Source organism: Vombatus ursinus, unplaced genomic scaffold, assembly GCF_900497805.2.
Source record: "Vombatus ursinus unplaced genomic scaffold, bare-nosed wombat genome assembly UNPS02014816.1, whole genome shotgun sequence".
Classification (NCBI taxonomy): Eukaryota; Metazoa; Chordata; class Mammalia; order Diprotodontia; family Vombatidae; genus Vombatus; species Vombatus ursinus.
This window is the reverse complement of record NW_020954594.1, coordinates 1570010-1584739: the sequence shown is the minus strand read 5'-3', so window position 1 is coordinate 1584739 and position 14730 is coordinate 1570010. Positions and strand designations below refer to the sequence as shown.

General features: G+C 36.1%; 1 protein-coding gene across 1 annotated transcript in view; it reads left to right on the top strand.

Annotated features, from left to right (window-relative positions):
* JHY (junctional cadherin complex regulator) overlaps positions 1-14730 on the top strand; it is a 118869-nt gene continuing 104139 nt past the window's right edge. The window contains exon 1 of the mRNA XM_027835707.1: positions 1-377. Coding sequence (XP_027691508.1) covers positions 16-377 — 362 coding nt within the window. The 5' untranslated portion in view covers positions 1-15. The remainder of the gene's footprint in view (positions 378-14730) is intronic.

Below are 14730 nucleotides of genomic sequence, written 5' to 3'. Positions count from 1 at the left end.
TCGCATGTTTGCAACATGAATAACATTAAACCAGTTCCAATATTCTCCATTCACCCCCCTGTCCATCATACCAACTTAAAAGTCAGATCCAGTGAACCACCGTTAAACAAAGATTTACATCAGATTTTCCAAGACTCTCTTGAATCTGACTCAGAAATCTCCATCCAAGAAATAAAATTCCAATCTAACCTTCAGAAACACAATGAAGACTACGAATCCTTAATGAAGGAAGTTTTTGAGGAAATGGAACCTGACAGCTTAGAAGAAGAAAGTCCACAATTTCAAAATCTGAGCAAGTCAGAAGAGGCCAGTAATGAAATAGTTAAGTTGTCCAGGTCGAAGCATCCCCATCCTCAGGTCCCTGGTGAGAACAAAAGGTATGTTATATAAATCCATAGTTCAGAAGTTGCTATTTCAAATCACTGGTATAGTTTCAAGAGGGAAGAAACAAGGGTTGACTTAAAAATGAGACATCCTTAAATAGCCAACAGAGGGAAACTTGAAGCTAATTTTTTGCTCTCCACTTTCAGTGAGCCTACATAAGAAAAAAAGACAAGGGGATATCATTAATTTACAACCTTTTTACTTCCCTGTGCCAAATCAATTTCAGACACCTCAACTAGCTTTTTGGGTTTATTAGTTTTAAGATTTCCCTCAATCAGGCACTCATTACGTGCTTGCTTTATAACTAACACCATGCTTAGGAGTTGTGAAGAAGTACAAAAGAAGTATAACATGATTACCACCTTCAAGAAGTTTACATTTCAGTTATGGGAGATAAGACTGCTAACATATGAAATGTAATGGGTAAAGTATAGTGTAAAATATAGTGCAGGAGAAATTCAGAAAAGGAAGAAAAACATTGAAGACAGAGCCAGAAAAATCAGGAAAGCTTTTATAGATGAAAATTCAACAAATGTTAAGTATCTACTATGTGAAAGGCACTGTGCTACTTTCTCAGGATACAAATAACAAAAATGATGCAATGTCTTCTCTCAATGAGCTTCTCTTCTGCTGGTGAGGAGTCACAACATATACACAGAGATAAGGCAACTTAAAGAGGGAAAGAACACTTATAAGAGCATTAGGGAAGGCTTAGGTGAAGGGGAAGGGGAGGAATGGTGGTGGTAGTTGCTGTTTCTGTAAAAAAAAAAAAGTTTTGTTAAAGATTTTAATAGGAGAGGGCAGGTAGGTGGCATAGTAGATAGAGTACTGGCCCTGGAGTCAGGAGGACCCAAGTTCAAATCCAGCCTCAGACACTTGACACTTACTAGTTGTGTGACCTTGGGCAAGTCACTTAACCCCATTGCCTAGCCAAAAACAACATCCAAAACAAAAAAAAGATTTTAATAGGAGATCACCATTCCAGGTGTCACAGAACCTTTTTTGTATTTTGGGAATTGTTCAAGGCTTAGCTGGCTGGCCTGGCTTTCCTCCATCTCTTTGTAGATGGGTCTTGAACTTGGTTGTGAAGAAAAGCAAAGGATATTTACTCTGAGGGAGGAGGACCTTAATAAAAACATGGAGATAGAATTTAGCATGGCTTGTGTGGAACACAGTACATAGAGTTTCCTGATAGATGCAAGGGGTTTTATTGGGTGTGAAATAAGGATGAATAGAAATAGTTGACCCAAAATCATAGACTCATAGAAACAGAGGTAGAAGGAACCTCAGAAGCCATTTAGTCCAACTCCTTAATCTTACAGATGAGAAAACTTGGGCCCAGGGAAGGTTGGAAGGTTAAATGACTTGTCCAGACTCACACAGGTAGTATTAGAGGTGAGATTTGAACCTTGTTCCTCTGACTTTAAAGCCAGTGCTCTTTTCACTATAGACTGTACTGCCTCCTTTCTTAGAGTTGGAAGGGACCTTAGAAGTCATCTAGTTCAGCCTCTATGTGTGAGGTAGGAATCAGCTCTACAACATTTCTAACAAATATTCATTAAGCCTCTGGTCGTGTCAAAATATTTTTTGGGATACCCTGTTTTCCAGAGCTAAGGCCCAGAAAGCAGGCTGTGCCCTAAGCTTGGCATAACAACAATCCTTTGTACTCTGGAATGACCTCACCTTCTGGCAAAGTGTATTGCTTGGACCAGCACCAGGTATTCACTGAGAGATTTAGCTCCCCCTATTTCCCAGGGCCATCCTTCACATGTTCATAATCCCTGTTCCTTGTACTGTACTTCTATTCTGGTCATAGAACTCTGGTTCTGTACCTCTGAGTAATCATGACCCTCAAGACTTGAGACAGTGACTGTTCCCATGGGACCCAAGAATGCCTGTATTGTTCCAAGAAATCCCAAACATGGAACAGTAACTCAAGACCTAAAAGTGATTATGTTATAGTCCAGTCCACTTATGGTTTTTTTATGTATAGAAGACCTGCCTTGGTCTGGCATGTTAAGCCTCCTTCTTGGTGAGTAGGTGAGAGGTAAATAGCAAGCATGATCATTGGTCCTCTGGAATCATGGTTCATCATTGCATTGATCAGAGTTCTTAAGTCATTCAGAATTGTTTGTCTTTATGCCATTGTATAAATTGTCCTGGTTCTACTCATTTCACTCTATCAATTCATACAAGTCTTTCCCAGATTTATGGTATAGTAGTATTCTATTACATTCATGTACCATAATTTGTTTAGGTGCTCTCCAGTTGTTTCCAGTTCTTTACCACTACAAAAAACTTCCATAAATCTTTTTGTATTCTTAGGTCCTTTTCTTTAATTTCTTTGGGATGTAGGTCTAGTAATAGTTTTACTGGGTCATATGCACAGTTTGGTGGATATTTTGGGGCCATAGTTCCAAATTGTTTTTGAAAATGGCAACACCAACAGTGCATTTGCATTAATATGCCTGCTTTCCTGTAGCCTTTCAACCTTTTTTTTGTTTTGTTTTGTTTTGTTGTTGCTTTTTGGTGAGGCAATCAAGGTTAAGTGACTTGCTCAGGGTCACACAGCTAGTAAGTGGCAAGTGTCTGAGGCTGGAGCCTTTCAACTTTTTTATTAACTTTACCAATATAATGTGTCTGAGGTAGAGCCTCAGAATTACTCTTCACTATTAGTAATTTGGAGAATTTTTTCATATGGTTGTTGATAGCTTGGATTTCTTCCTTAGAAATTGGGTACCTGTATATACAAAAAATTTTATAGAGACAAAGAACTAGAAACTATGGGGGTCTTTGTCAGTTGGAGATGACTGAACAAATCATAGTATATAAATGGAATAGTATATAAATGTTTTCTCAATCTTTTGATTTCATTTTAATATTTCTTCTTGTCTTATGGAGTCTTTATATTCTATTTGATCCATTCTGATGTTCGTGGAATTTGTTGCTTGGATAAAGTTTTGTACCTCTTGGGCCAAGCTGTTAAATGGAATGTTTCCTCTAGCACATAGTATGTAAATAGAATGGAAACCTGGGAAATCTTGTATGAACTGCTGAAAGATGAAGTGAGCAAAACCAATAGAAAAATTTACACAATAAAAACAACACTATAAAAAGAAACATAATTGAAAAGAACTCTTATCAATACAATGGTCAACATGATTCCAGAGGACTTATGATGAAACAAGCTACCCACCTCCTGACAGGTGATGGACTTAGGATACTTGTTGAGATATATATTTTTTGGACTGATCAGTGTGGGAGTTTGTTTTGCTTGATTGTGCCTATTTGTTGCAAGGGATTTGTTCTTTATTTTTTTAGGAAAGAAGTGGGAAAGAAAGAAAATAGAGTTTTATTAATAGAAAAAAAATTAATCTAATTTAAAAACAGTAACAGCAATAAGCAAAGTTCTCTCTTCATGTCTTTTTATTATCTTACATAATATTTATCAATTGGAATATGGCTCTTATTCTTATAAATTTGAATCTATTCCATATGTGTGTTTGTGTTAGAAATAATAGTTTTATCAGAAAATTGCTACAAAGATTTTCCAGGAAATCGCTACTTAACTGTTTACCTTCTTGTTTTATTAGCTTATATTGGGGTTTTTTGTACAAGAACTTTTTAACTTTTTATAATAAAAATTGTTCATTTTATCTAGCTATAAATCCAAGAGATAATTTCTTTCTTGCTCCTCTAATTTGTTTATGATGTGATATTTTATATAAAGTCATTTGGAACTTATATATGATGTGTCATGTTGACCCAAACCTAGTATCTGCCACCCTGCTTTCCAGTTTTCCTAGCAGTTTTTGTTTTTGTTTTTGTTTTTGTTTTTTGAATAGTGAGTTCTTATCCTAGCAGATAGGGTCTTTGAGTTTACCCAGCAATAGACAACTAGGTTTGTTTTCTTTTGTAGCTTGTGTACCTAATCTGTTCTATTGAACTACTCTATTTTTTAACCAATACCAGATCTTTTTAATGATTACTATTTTGCAATATAATTTGATATCTGGCATTTCTAGGTCCCCTTTTATTGTATGGTTTGTTTGTTTGTTGGTTTGTGTGTTTGTTTTCCATTATTACCCTTGAGATTCTTGATATTTTGTTGTTCCAGATGAAATGCTTTATTATTTTTTCCAGCTCTATAAAGTAATCCTTTGGTAGTTTTATTGGTATGACACTGATTAAGTAAATTAATTTGGGTAGTATTGTCACTTTTATTACATTTGCCCACCTTGACAATAAACAACTGACTCCCCAATTTTTCAAAGTCTATCTCTAATTCTATAAACAGTGCCTTGTAGTTGTATCCATTTGGTTCTTATGTGTATCTTGGTAGGTAGACTCCCATATATCTTACATTTCTTGTATTTATTTTTGTTTAGGTCCTTAACTTCTTTCTTATTTATTTTTTTATTAGATTTATCTAATTCTGAAAGGGGCAAATTGAGGTCCCTCACTATTGAAGTCTTCCTGTGTATTTCTCCCTATAACACATTTAATTTAAAAGTTTAGATTCTATGCAATTTGGTGCTTTTTTTAGTCATGGCTTTTAAGCAATCCAGTGATTATTAAATTACTTCTCCTCAATCTGTTTTCCAGGTCTATTGTTTTTGCTATGAGGAACTTTATATTTTCTTCTGTTTTCTCAATCTTTTGATTTCATTTTAATATTTCTTCTTGTCTTGTGAAGTCTTTATATTCTGTTTGATCCATTCTGATGTTCATGGAGTTTGTTGCTTGGATAAAGTTTTGTACCTCTTCGGCCAAGCTGTTAATATCCTTTCCAGTTTTTACTTCCATAGTTCTCATTTTTTTTCCTCTAGCACTCTTATTTTGTTAATAAAAACATTTTAAACTCCTTTTTTAAACTCTTGCTTCATCTCTTCCAGAAATTCTAGTTGAACTTGTGCCCAAGCTATGTTGTTTATTTGTTTTTATGAGGATTTGCTTGTAGATGTTTTGGAGTCATTCTCTTCTTGGTTTGTGTCTTGAGTATCCCTGTCACCATAAATGATTTTTATGGTGGGATTTTTTATTTTCATTCTTCCAGCATGCTTCCTGCCTTTGGACTTTATGTTAGAGCCAGGCTCCATGTACAGAATATATAGGCTGATCTTGTGTCCTCAGGTACTGCTGCTGCTTTCTTGAGTTTCTGAGTATTGCATTATTTCAGGATCTCAAGAACAGGATTTCAGTGTTCCCAAAAAGACCCTTCTTCACTGCTTTCCTTGTCTGAGTTCTGTAATTGCCTGACTTGTGGGCTTGCACCATTGGAATTTCAGTAGACCACTGCTAGACTCAGATACTATCAACCAACTGGGGTTAGTTCTGCTCATTCAGAGAGGCAGAACTGGAGTCTTCCCTTTGGTCTCTGATTTCTGTCCTAGTTATTCTGCTTCAGGTTTCAGATGGGTCTGGAGGCAAGTACTGAGATTCCAGTCTGTTCCTGGGGTCAGAGCCACATTGCTGCAATTTGTTTCTGAACTTGCTTCTTACTCATTTCATAGCCTAAAGCCCATGACAACTCCTTAACCAGGAATGCCATCCCTAAGTGCAGGTCCACCCTGGATCAGTGACCTGGAACTGGATAGTGAAATATAGAACTGATTATCGGCACCTGTTCCTGCATCCTGCACAAGGTGAAGCCCTTCTGTGCTATATCTGGGATCTCTTCTTGCCCTGGTACACAACCTGCAATCTCGTTCAGCCCCTGTACTAGAATATTCCATGTGGCCGTTCCCGGCTAGACGTTGATCTCCAGTATCAATGGACTTCTCTCTCTCTCTCTCTCTCTCTCTCTCTCTCTCTCTCTCTCTCTCTCTCTCTCCCTGGGCCAACCTTGGTTGGGGAAAAAAAAAACTTACTGCAATTTTTCTTGGGTTTCTCCATCAGAACTTGGTCTGGTACATTTTCAATATATATGGAAAAGTAGTATGGAAAATCTTGGCTATATTTCTTTCTGTTATTCTGCCATCATGGCTCTGCCCCCTCTATAATTATTTTGAATGAAATTTCTCTTTCTAACTGCAATAGGTAGGTCTTGATCCTCTCTCCTAAAGCTGGACTACTACATCTTCCCCTCAAGGATCTAGGGTACCCTGAGGGGCTAGGACATCTCTCTTCTCTGCTATGAGTTCAAGCCAGTGGATTATGGCTAAGACCATAGTTTCTGGGAGTTTTTCTTTGGGTAATTCTTTCAGGAGGTGGCCAGTGATTATTTCTGTCTTTACTTTGCCCTCTAGTTCTGAGACACCTGGGCAGTTTTATTTTATGTTTTCTTGAGAGTGATATTGAGTTCTTCTTGATCCATTTTCCAAATTATTTTTGTTACAAAATGCCTTACATTGTCTTCATTTTTTTCAATCTTTTGACTTTGTTTTAATATTTCTTGTTTCTTATGGATTTGTTAACTTCTTTTGAACCATTCTAATTCTCAGGGAGTCTTTTTCATGAATTAGGTTTTGACTTTTTATACTAAGCTGCTAATTCTCCAATCAAATCTTTCTTCCAAAACTCTCATTTCTTTTTCTTTTCTTTTCTCTAGTGCTCTCATTTTATTTTTTATTTTTTCAACATTAATACATTATATGTATGTTTGAAATTCTATTTTATTTTATTTTCAATTCTGAATTCTCTCTTTCCCTTTCTTTCTCCTCTTCTTTACCTACCAATTAAGGCAAGAAAAATCAAGACCCATTACAAATATGTATAGTTATACAAAATAGATTTTTGCATTAACCTAGTCCAAAAGAAAAGAGAAGAATATATGAGTTCATTAGCTTTCTTTTCATTTAGAAAATAATTTTTAACTTTTGTTTCAGCTTTTCTAAGAAATCTAAGTTGATTGTGTGATCAAGCTGTGTTTTTCTTTGAAGCTTTGCTTATAAAGATTTTGAAGTTATTCTCTTCTTCTTGGTTTGTGTCTTGGATATCCCTGGCACCATAATATCTCTTTATTATGGGAATCTTTTTTTTTAACTCCTCCCAGTCTTCTTTCTCATATTGGCACTATGTGTTTTAAGGCCAAGCTTTGTGCACTGCCAGAGGGCTTTATTTGATCCTTATTTGTATTGTTTAGGGACATGATGCTGCATTCTTTGTGTATTGAATGTTTTGTTCTTCAAGGATCTTAAGGGTGCCTCAAGCACACTAAGTGGTCTGTGTTAGGACATAATCTGATCATGGTCTTCCTGGTCTGAGCTTTTGAAGCTTCTGACCCTAGTTTGTATCTGAGTGAAATAGCTATGGACTTGTCCTGGTTGAAGTTCCAGTAGATTACTGATGGCCTCAGCTCCTGTCAGTTATCTGGGAAGTTTTGCAGGCTCAGCATAACAAAACTCTAAGTTCTCTCTTCGTCTGAACTCCCTGTCCTACTCCCTCAACTGCAGGCTCTCAGCTGAGGTGTGTAGGCTGAATCTATGACCCGACTCTGGTGTCAGTGCAACATAGCTACTGCTTACTTCTGTCCCTGTCACTTACCAAGGACACAGCCCAGGCCATATCTGAGCAGGATTGGTGACCACTCCTTGTTCTAACACACAGCTGCAGGTCAACTCAGAGTTCAACTTTATGTCCCTACCTTAGTCCAAGATGGGTCCCTAACATACCTCTGAGGATAGAGGAATAGACAGAGCCAGTTTTGGCTAGCTTCTATTCCTACTCCTGGCAGGGCATGAAGTAAGGATCAGATTCAGTCCTTGCTGGATCTTCAATCTCTCCTTGACCTAAAACACTATTGCAGGCTATCCCTGTGCCTAGATGCAGCTCCCTTCCTTAGGTCCATATTGACTCTATAACCCACTTGATAGGTCAGAGAGACACAACTGATGACTGACTCTTTTTCCTGATCCCTGGGCTCCAAAAATGACTAACTGTGTTTTCTCTTTGGATTTCCCAATCACTATTAGGTATGATTCTCTTCCTAGATCTTTATTTGAGTAGTTTTGAAGGAAAGCTGAGCTATAATGCTTCCTCCTACTTTTTCTTTTTCTTAATATTTAATAGTATTTTATTTTGTTCCAATTACATGTAAAGGTAGTTTTCAGCATTCATTTTTGTAAGATTTTGAGTTCCAAATTTTTCTTCCTCCCTCCTTTCCCTTCCCCCTCCCCCAGATAGCAAGCAATCTGATATAGGTTGTACATACTCAATCATGTTAAATGTTTCCATATTAGTCATGGTGTAAAAGAAGAATCAGAATAAAAGGGAAAAACCATGAGAAAGAAAAAGCAAAAGGGAAAATAATATATTTCAATCTGCATTCAGACTCCATAGTTTTTTTTCTCTGGATGTTTCCTCCTACTTTTTCATCTTGACTGATCTCTAATGCACTGTAGAATAGAGGCTGATTCCTAGAATGGCAAACCAAAAGGATTAGAATCCAAGTCTCCTGACCTCCAGGCCCTTGCTGGAAACTACTAATTAGATTAGTATCTAAAAGAATTAGAAAAAATAAACTATTTTTAAACTTAAGTAGATAGAAGAATCTTGGCTACACAGCAATTTGTCTGAATAAAGATCTGGGCATTTTAGTGAACTTCAAGCTCAATACAAGTCAGCATTATAATATGGTACCCAAGAATGCTAATGCAGTTTTAAATTCTTTTGAAAAATATTGTGTCTAGGGCTAGGGACATGATAGATCTGATGTACTATTACCTGATCATATCATATCTAGAGTATTGTATTCATTTTTGGGAACCACATTTTAGGAAGGCTATTGAAAAATTAGAGTGTCCAGTGAGAACAACCAAATATGGTAAAAGGCTTTGAGATCATTAAATATAATGATCAGTTGAATGAAATGTGAATGTTTAACCTGGAAAAGACCTTTTTTGGAGGGGTAGGGTAGGGAAAAGTTAGCTGTTTTCAGTTACTTGAAGAAAGATTAGACATTCTTTTTGGTCAGAAAGAGCAGAACTAGGGATAATGGGTAGAAGTTGTGAAGAGGCAGATTTAAGTGTATTATAAGGAAAAATTTCATAATAACTAGAGCTATCCAAAAGTAGAATGGGCTAACTTAGGAGGTAATAATAACAATATGAGCTATAACATTTATTTAGCTATTTATGGTTTGCAAAGCATTTTACATGCCTTATCTTAGAGGTTCCCTTCACTAGTAGACTTCAAGCAATGGTTAGATGACCACTTGTTTGTCATGATGTAGACGGGTGTCTTGTTTAGGTATAGGTTGGCCTTCATCAGTGGGGAACCTGTGGCCTTAAGGCCATGTGTCACCCTCCAGGTCCTCAAATTCATCCCTGACTGAATACAAACTTCACAAATCCTTTTATTAAGGGAAATAATAAATTATATAATAATATAATAAAAGGATTTGTCCTGTGAAGTTTGGATTCAGTCAGGGACGAATTTGAGGAACTAGAGGGCCATATGTGGCCTTGAGGGCACAGGTTCCCCACCCCTGGGATGGCCTCTCAAGTCCCTTCCAACTCTTAAGATTCAGTGATCTGTTTTCTCTATTTATATTGTTATCTGTGTGAAGAGGTGTAGTACATGCTATCTTTAGTAACTATTTTTGGGCATTACGTTCACCATAAGCAAGATGATTTCTCTAATGGCAAAGTAAAACAGAAAACTGATGCAATTATCTGAATAAGATTATATTCATCATACACAAAGCCAATCCTACACTGGCAAAATAAAACAAAAAATTGAGGCAGTTACTTTTTTGAACAAATGCACAAAAGTATTATTTGTATAATTCAGATAGTGAATTGTTTAGTTAAATGTTCAGTTTTCTGCTTCATTTTACCAGTGGAGAACTTAGCTAAATATATTCTTTTTGCATTGATCTGGGTTATTTTAGGAGCAGTGAATCAGGTAAAAGTTTATTTTAAGGCACCTTTCTTAATGTAAGACTAGAACATGGTTTAATTTCTACAAGTTAGTTATGCATCTAAATAATTGTAGTTCAAAATGAACAAAGCAAAGCTTTTTCTTAGAACTAAAGAAAATATATTTCTTCTTGCTTTTATAAGCCACAGTTTTAAAAGCAGCCTGACAAATCACTTGAGCCTTTGCTCTTGTGTTTTGATGTTTCTATAGCCTTCTCAAAGCATTTACTTTCTTGTAGCTCAGCATGGTCAATCCATAATTCAATATATATGGATTAGAGAAAACCTTTTACTTAATGGAAATAGAAGTAGCATTGACTGTACTGAATGAGGCAGAAGTAGAGGATCATCTTATAATAATCCTTAAACCCAACTCCAGAATTAGTCTGATGACACTCAAGGTTAACAGAGAAAAAAAAGAAATTACTGTAATTCTTGGAGCATTATAAACAGCATCGACTATCTCAAAAAAATTTTCCAAAGCCTTAAACATTAAGAAATCAAGAGAGTAGAAGTAGTACTTTGTATTTCATAATCTTGTAAGAAATATCTAGAGTAACCTGAAGCAGTGTGGCCAAAGAACAGGTAATATAAAAATGTAATTAAAACTTAGAAGTTATCATTTAAAAACAGCTTAAATTGACATAGATATGACAATGCAAGTAAAATCAAATAATTAGTATTTATTAAGTTCCTGCTATGTGCAAGGCACTGTGCTAATCAATTAATGAGATATTGAAATAAAAATGGATACTATGTATCAAATGGTGTTAAGCATTTATTATGTCTGATGATGTAGTGTAAAGCAGTGAACTGGGTTCTAAGCAGGATCATATGTTAATAGGATCATAGATTTGGAACTGGAAGGGACCTTAAAGGCTATTTGGTTCAACCTCTTTATTTTATAATGAGAAAAGTGAGATATAAAGATTTTAAGTAACTTAGCCAGGATCAGACAGGTGATAAGTAGCAGATCCAGGACTCTATCTTTCTGAAGAGGAAAGAATTGGATGCTCTGAGGAAGGATCAACCAACAAACAAGTATTATTAAGTGCCTGCTATGTGTCAGGCACTGTACTAAGCATTAGTGACACAAATACAAAGAATGGATTAGTCCTTATACACAAAGATTTTACAGTCTAATAGGGGAGACAAGAAATACATACAAAAATATATACAGCATAAAGCAGATAGATCAATAAGGATTAAGACTAAGAAAATACCATCACATTTTGAGATCATTGTTGTGAAGAGTTGCAGCTTTAATTGAGTGATGACATTTGATGCTCAAAGGCAGAGTTGAGTGAGAAGAGAAGTGGAGGTATCAAGTTGTAGACAGCTTTTTCAAAGAGTTTGGTTGAGAAAGAAAGGAGAGACATAAGATGATAGCTTGAAGGACTGGCAAAATCTAATGAAGTTTTTTGTTGTTGTTTTTGTTTTTAAAGGATGAGGGAGATTTAGATATATTTTAAGGCAGTTGGAAGGAACCAGCTGATAGAAAGCTACCAAAGCTTGTTGTTTCCATGTTCATAACATCCCTTGCATACCTCTTTTCCTCTCCACTCACATGGCTGCCACTCAAGTTACAGTCCTCATCATCTCTTACCTAAACTAGCCTCCTGTATGGTCATCCTGCCTCAAGCCAACCCCCACTCGAATCCATTTTCACACATCTGCCAAAATGTTTTTTTTTCTAAAGTGCAAATTTGATCATGTCACTCCCCCTCCAATAAATTTCAGTGGTTCCTCTTACCCTTTGTCATTTAAATAACTTCACAACCTAGCCCCTTCCTACCTTTCCATCTTTTTTCATATTACTCCCCTCTTTATATTTTGTGATCCAGCCATATTGACCTATTTGCTATTTGGTGAACATGACATTTCTCCAGTCTCCTTGCCTTTGTGATGGCTGCCCCTGCGTGCTTGGAAGACATTCCCTTCTCATCTCTGCTTCTTGGAATCCCTGATTTCCTTCGAAGCACTTATCAAGTACCACCTTCAACATGAAGCCTTTCTTGATCTCCCAGCTGCTAGTGCATTCCTTACCAAAACTACCTTATATTCATTTTATACACATTATGTATATACTTATATATGTTCTTGTTGTCTCCCTCATTAGAATATAAGCTCTTTGAGGGCCAGGACTGTTCTACATTTGTCTTTGTTCTAGTACTTAGAGGAGAGCCTGGCATGTAGAAAGAGCTTAATAAAATACTTATTGAATGATTGATTCTGGTTTTACATTTGAAAAAACTAAAGCTTAAAGAGCTTAAACTACTTTCTGAGGGTCACACAGTTTGTAGTGCCAGAGGCAGGCCTGGGTAACCATTTGTTGGAGATGTTAGAGAAGGGAATCCTACATTGGATGAGAGTTTAAACTAGATAACTTCTAAGGTCCCTTCTAATTCTCAGAGTCTAAGTCTGCAAATAGAAAGGTATAGTCTTCAAGTTTTCTTGTCAGTATAAGATAGCACTGTTTGGCTAATAAGCTTCATAAAATTTAAAACTGAAATGTACAAGGTATTCCCAAATTATGGTTTTTTAATATTTACACTTTGGTATCCTTTTGGATATGGCCTTTAACCAAAAAACATCATTCAATTTTCTGAACTCTCCTGGTTCTCCCCTTCCCCTTCTGATCATTCCCTTTGTCTTCTTCATTGGTTCCTCTTCCTTCTTACTCTGTTGCCCAAGGCACTTCATCCTTTTGTTCCATCTCTAAAACCAGAGGCTTTTAAGATGGGGTGTGTGAATTTTATTTTTTTAAAAAAAGTTTTGATAATTGTATTTCAATATAATTGGTTTCCTTTGTAATCTTATGCATTTTATTTGGTTCATTTGAAAACATTATTCTGAGTAGGCTTCACCAGACTGTCCAAGGATTCTGTGATATAAAAATGATAAGGAACTTCTGTTCTAAATCCTTGATGACCTCCTGTACTCTCACAATTTTAACTTTCCTTCTATGCAAATAAGTTCATACATCTGCAGCCCTGACCTTTCTCTAGAGCTGCAGGCTAGCATTTCCAGTCTATTGAACACTTCTACCTGAATGATCACTTGAGACTTCAAACTTAACATATCTGAAAGCAAACTCATAATACCCCCCCCACCAAGAGATCCAACTGAGTAACTGTTAAATATCTGAGTATTTATGCCTGAGTATTATACCTGGGTATTGAGTAACTGTTAAATACCTATTCTGTACAGAGCATTATGAAATACAGAGTTTAGGTAAGTTATATATAGTACTTGACCTCATAAAAATACCAGTAAAATTGGGGAATAAGATATAGATATATAGCTTTATATATGCACACACATGCATACATATATATATGTATCTGTACATACATATATAATGTACACATACACATATACATAGTTAATTATAATATAAAATAATACATAAAAAGGCATTAGAGGGGTAAAAAGCAAAGTGCTATATGAAGTCCAAAGGAAAAGGACATTACTGATGGACATCAGGGAAACTGTAATGGTGAAAGAGGCATTTGAGTTGAGTTTTAAAGAATGACAGGAATTTAACAGCAAAAGAGGTATAGGGTAGGGAGTGCATTATGGGAGTAGGGAGCAGCATGAAAAAAAAGAAGGGAAAAAAACAAATAAACCCCGTCCTTCCTTGTTATTTCCCCAGTTCTGTCAGTTGCATCATGTTTCTTCAAGTGCCTCATCCTCATAGTCACTCATAGTTATCTTCTGATGTTCCCCATTGTTTTTCATGTGTCCAGTCAATCACCAAATGGTGAAAATTCTATATCTTCATTATCAAATCCACATACATAATTCATTCATTTTCACCACCCCCCTTTAGCCTTTGATTAACTCTTGAATGAATTGTTATAATAACCTATTAAAATAATGTGAGGTTTTTCCACTAACAGTCCACAGTTATCCCTTCCACATCTCTGTTTCACTGTATCGCAAAATTAAATGGGAATTTTGGGGGGAATTTTATGGAAGCCACAGATGACATGAGAAGGCCAGCAGGTGACACAGAAAAAGTTTAGAAACTCAGAAATGCATAAAATACATGTATAATATTATATAACATCAATCCAAATTTTACAATGGGGTACCATAAACACCCCATAAAGGAAAAAGAAAAAACTCAGACTTCTTCTATGGTATGAGGGGAGGACCAAAACATTGCAGGAGTGCCGTGTCCCTGACCCCAGAAATATGGAAGGAATGATTGTACTTTTCCTTTCAATCTGTCTTACATGTAATCACTCCCTCTTCTGAGCTACAGTCACACATCACCAACTGCCTTTTTTTATTAATTTATTTTTAGTTGTCAACAATCACGTCCATAAGCTTTTGAGTTTTAAATTTTTCTCCCTCTCCCTCTCTCTCCCTGCCTTCCTCCCCAAGATGACATGCAGTCTGATACAGGCTCTACATATGTATTCCTATTAAACATATTTTCACATTAGTCATATTGTAAGGAAGAATTAGAACCAATAGG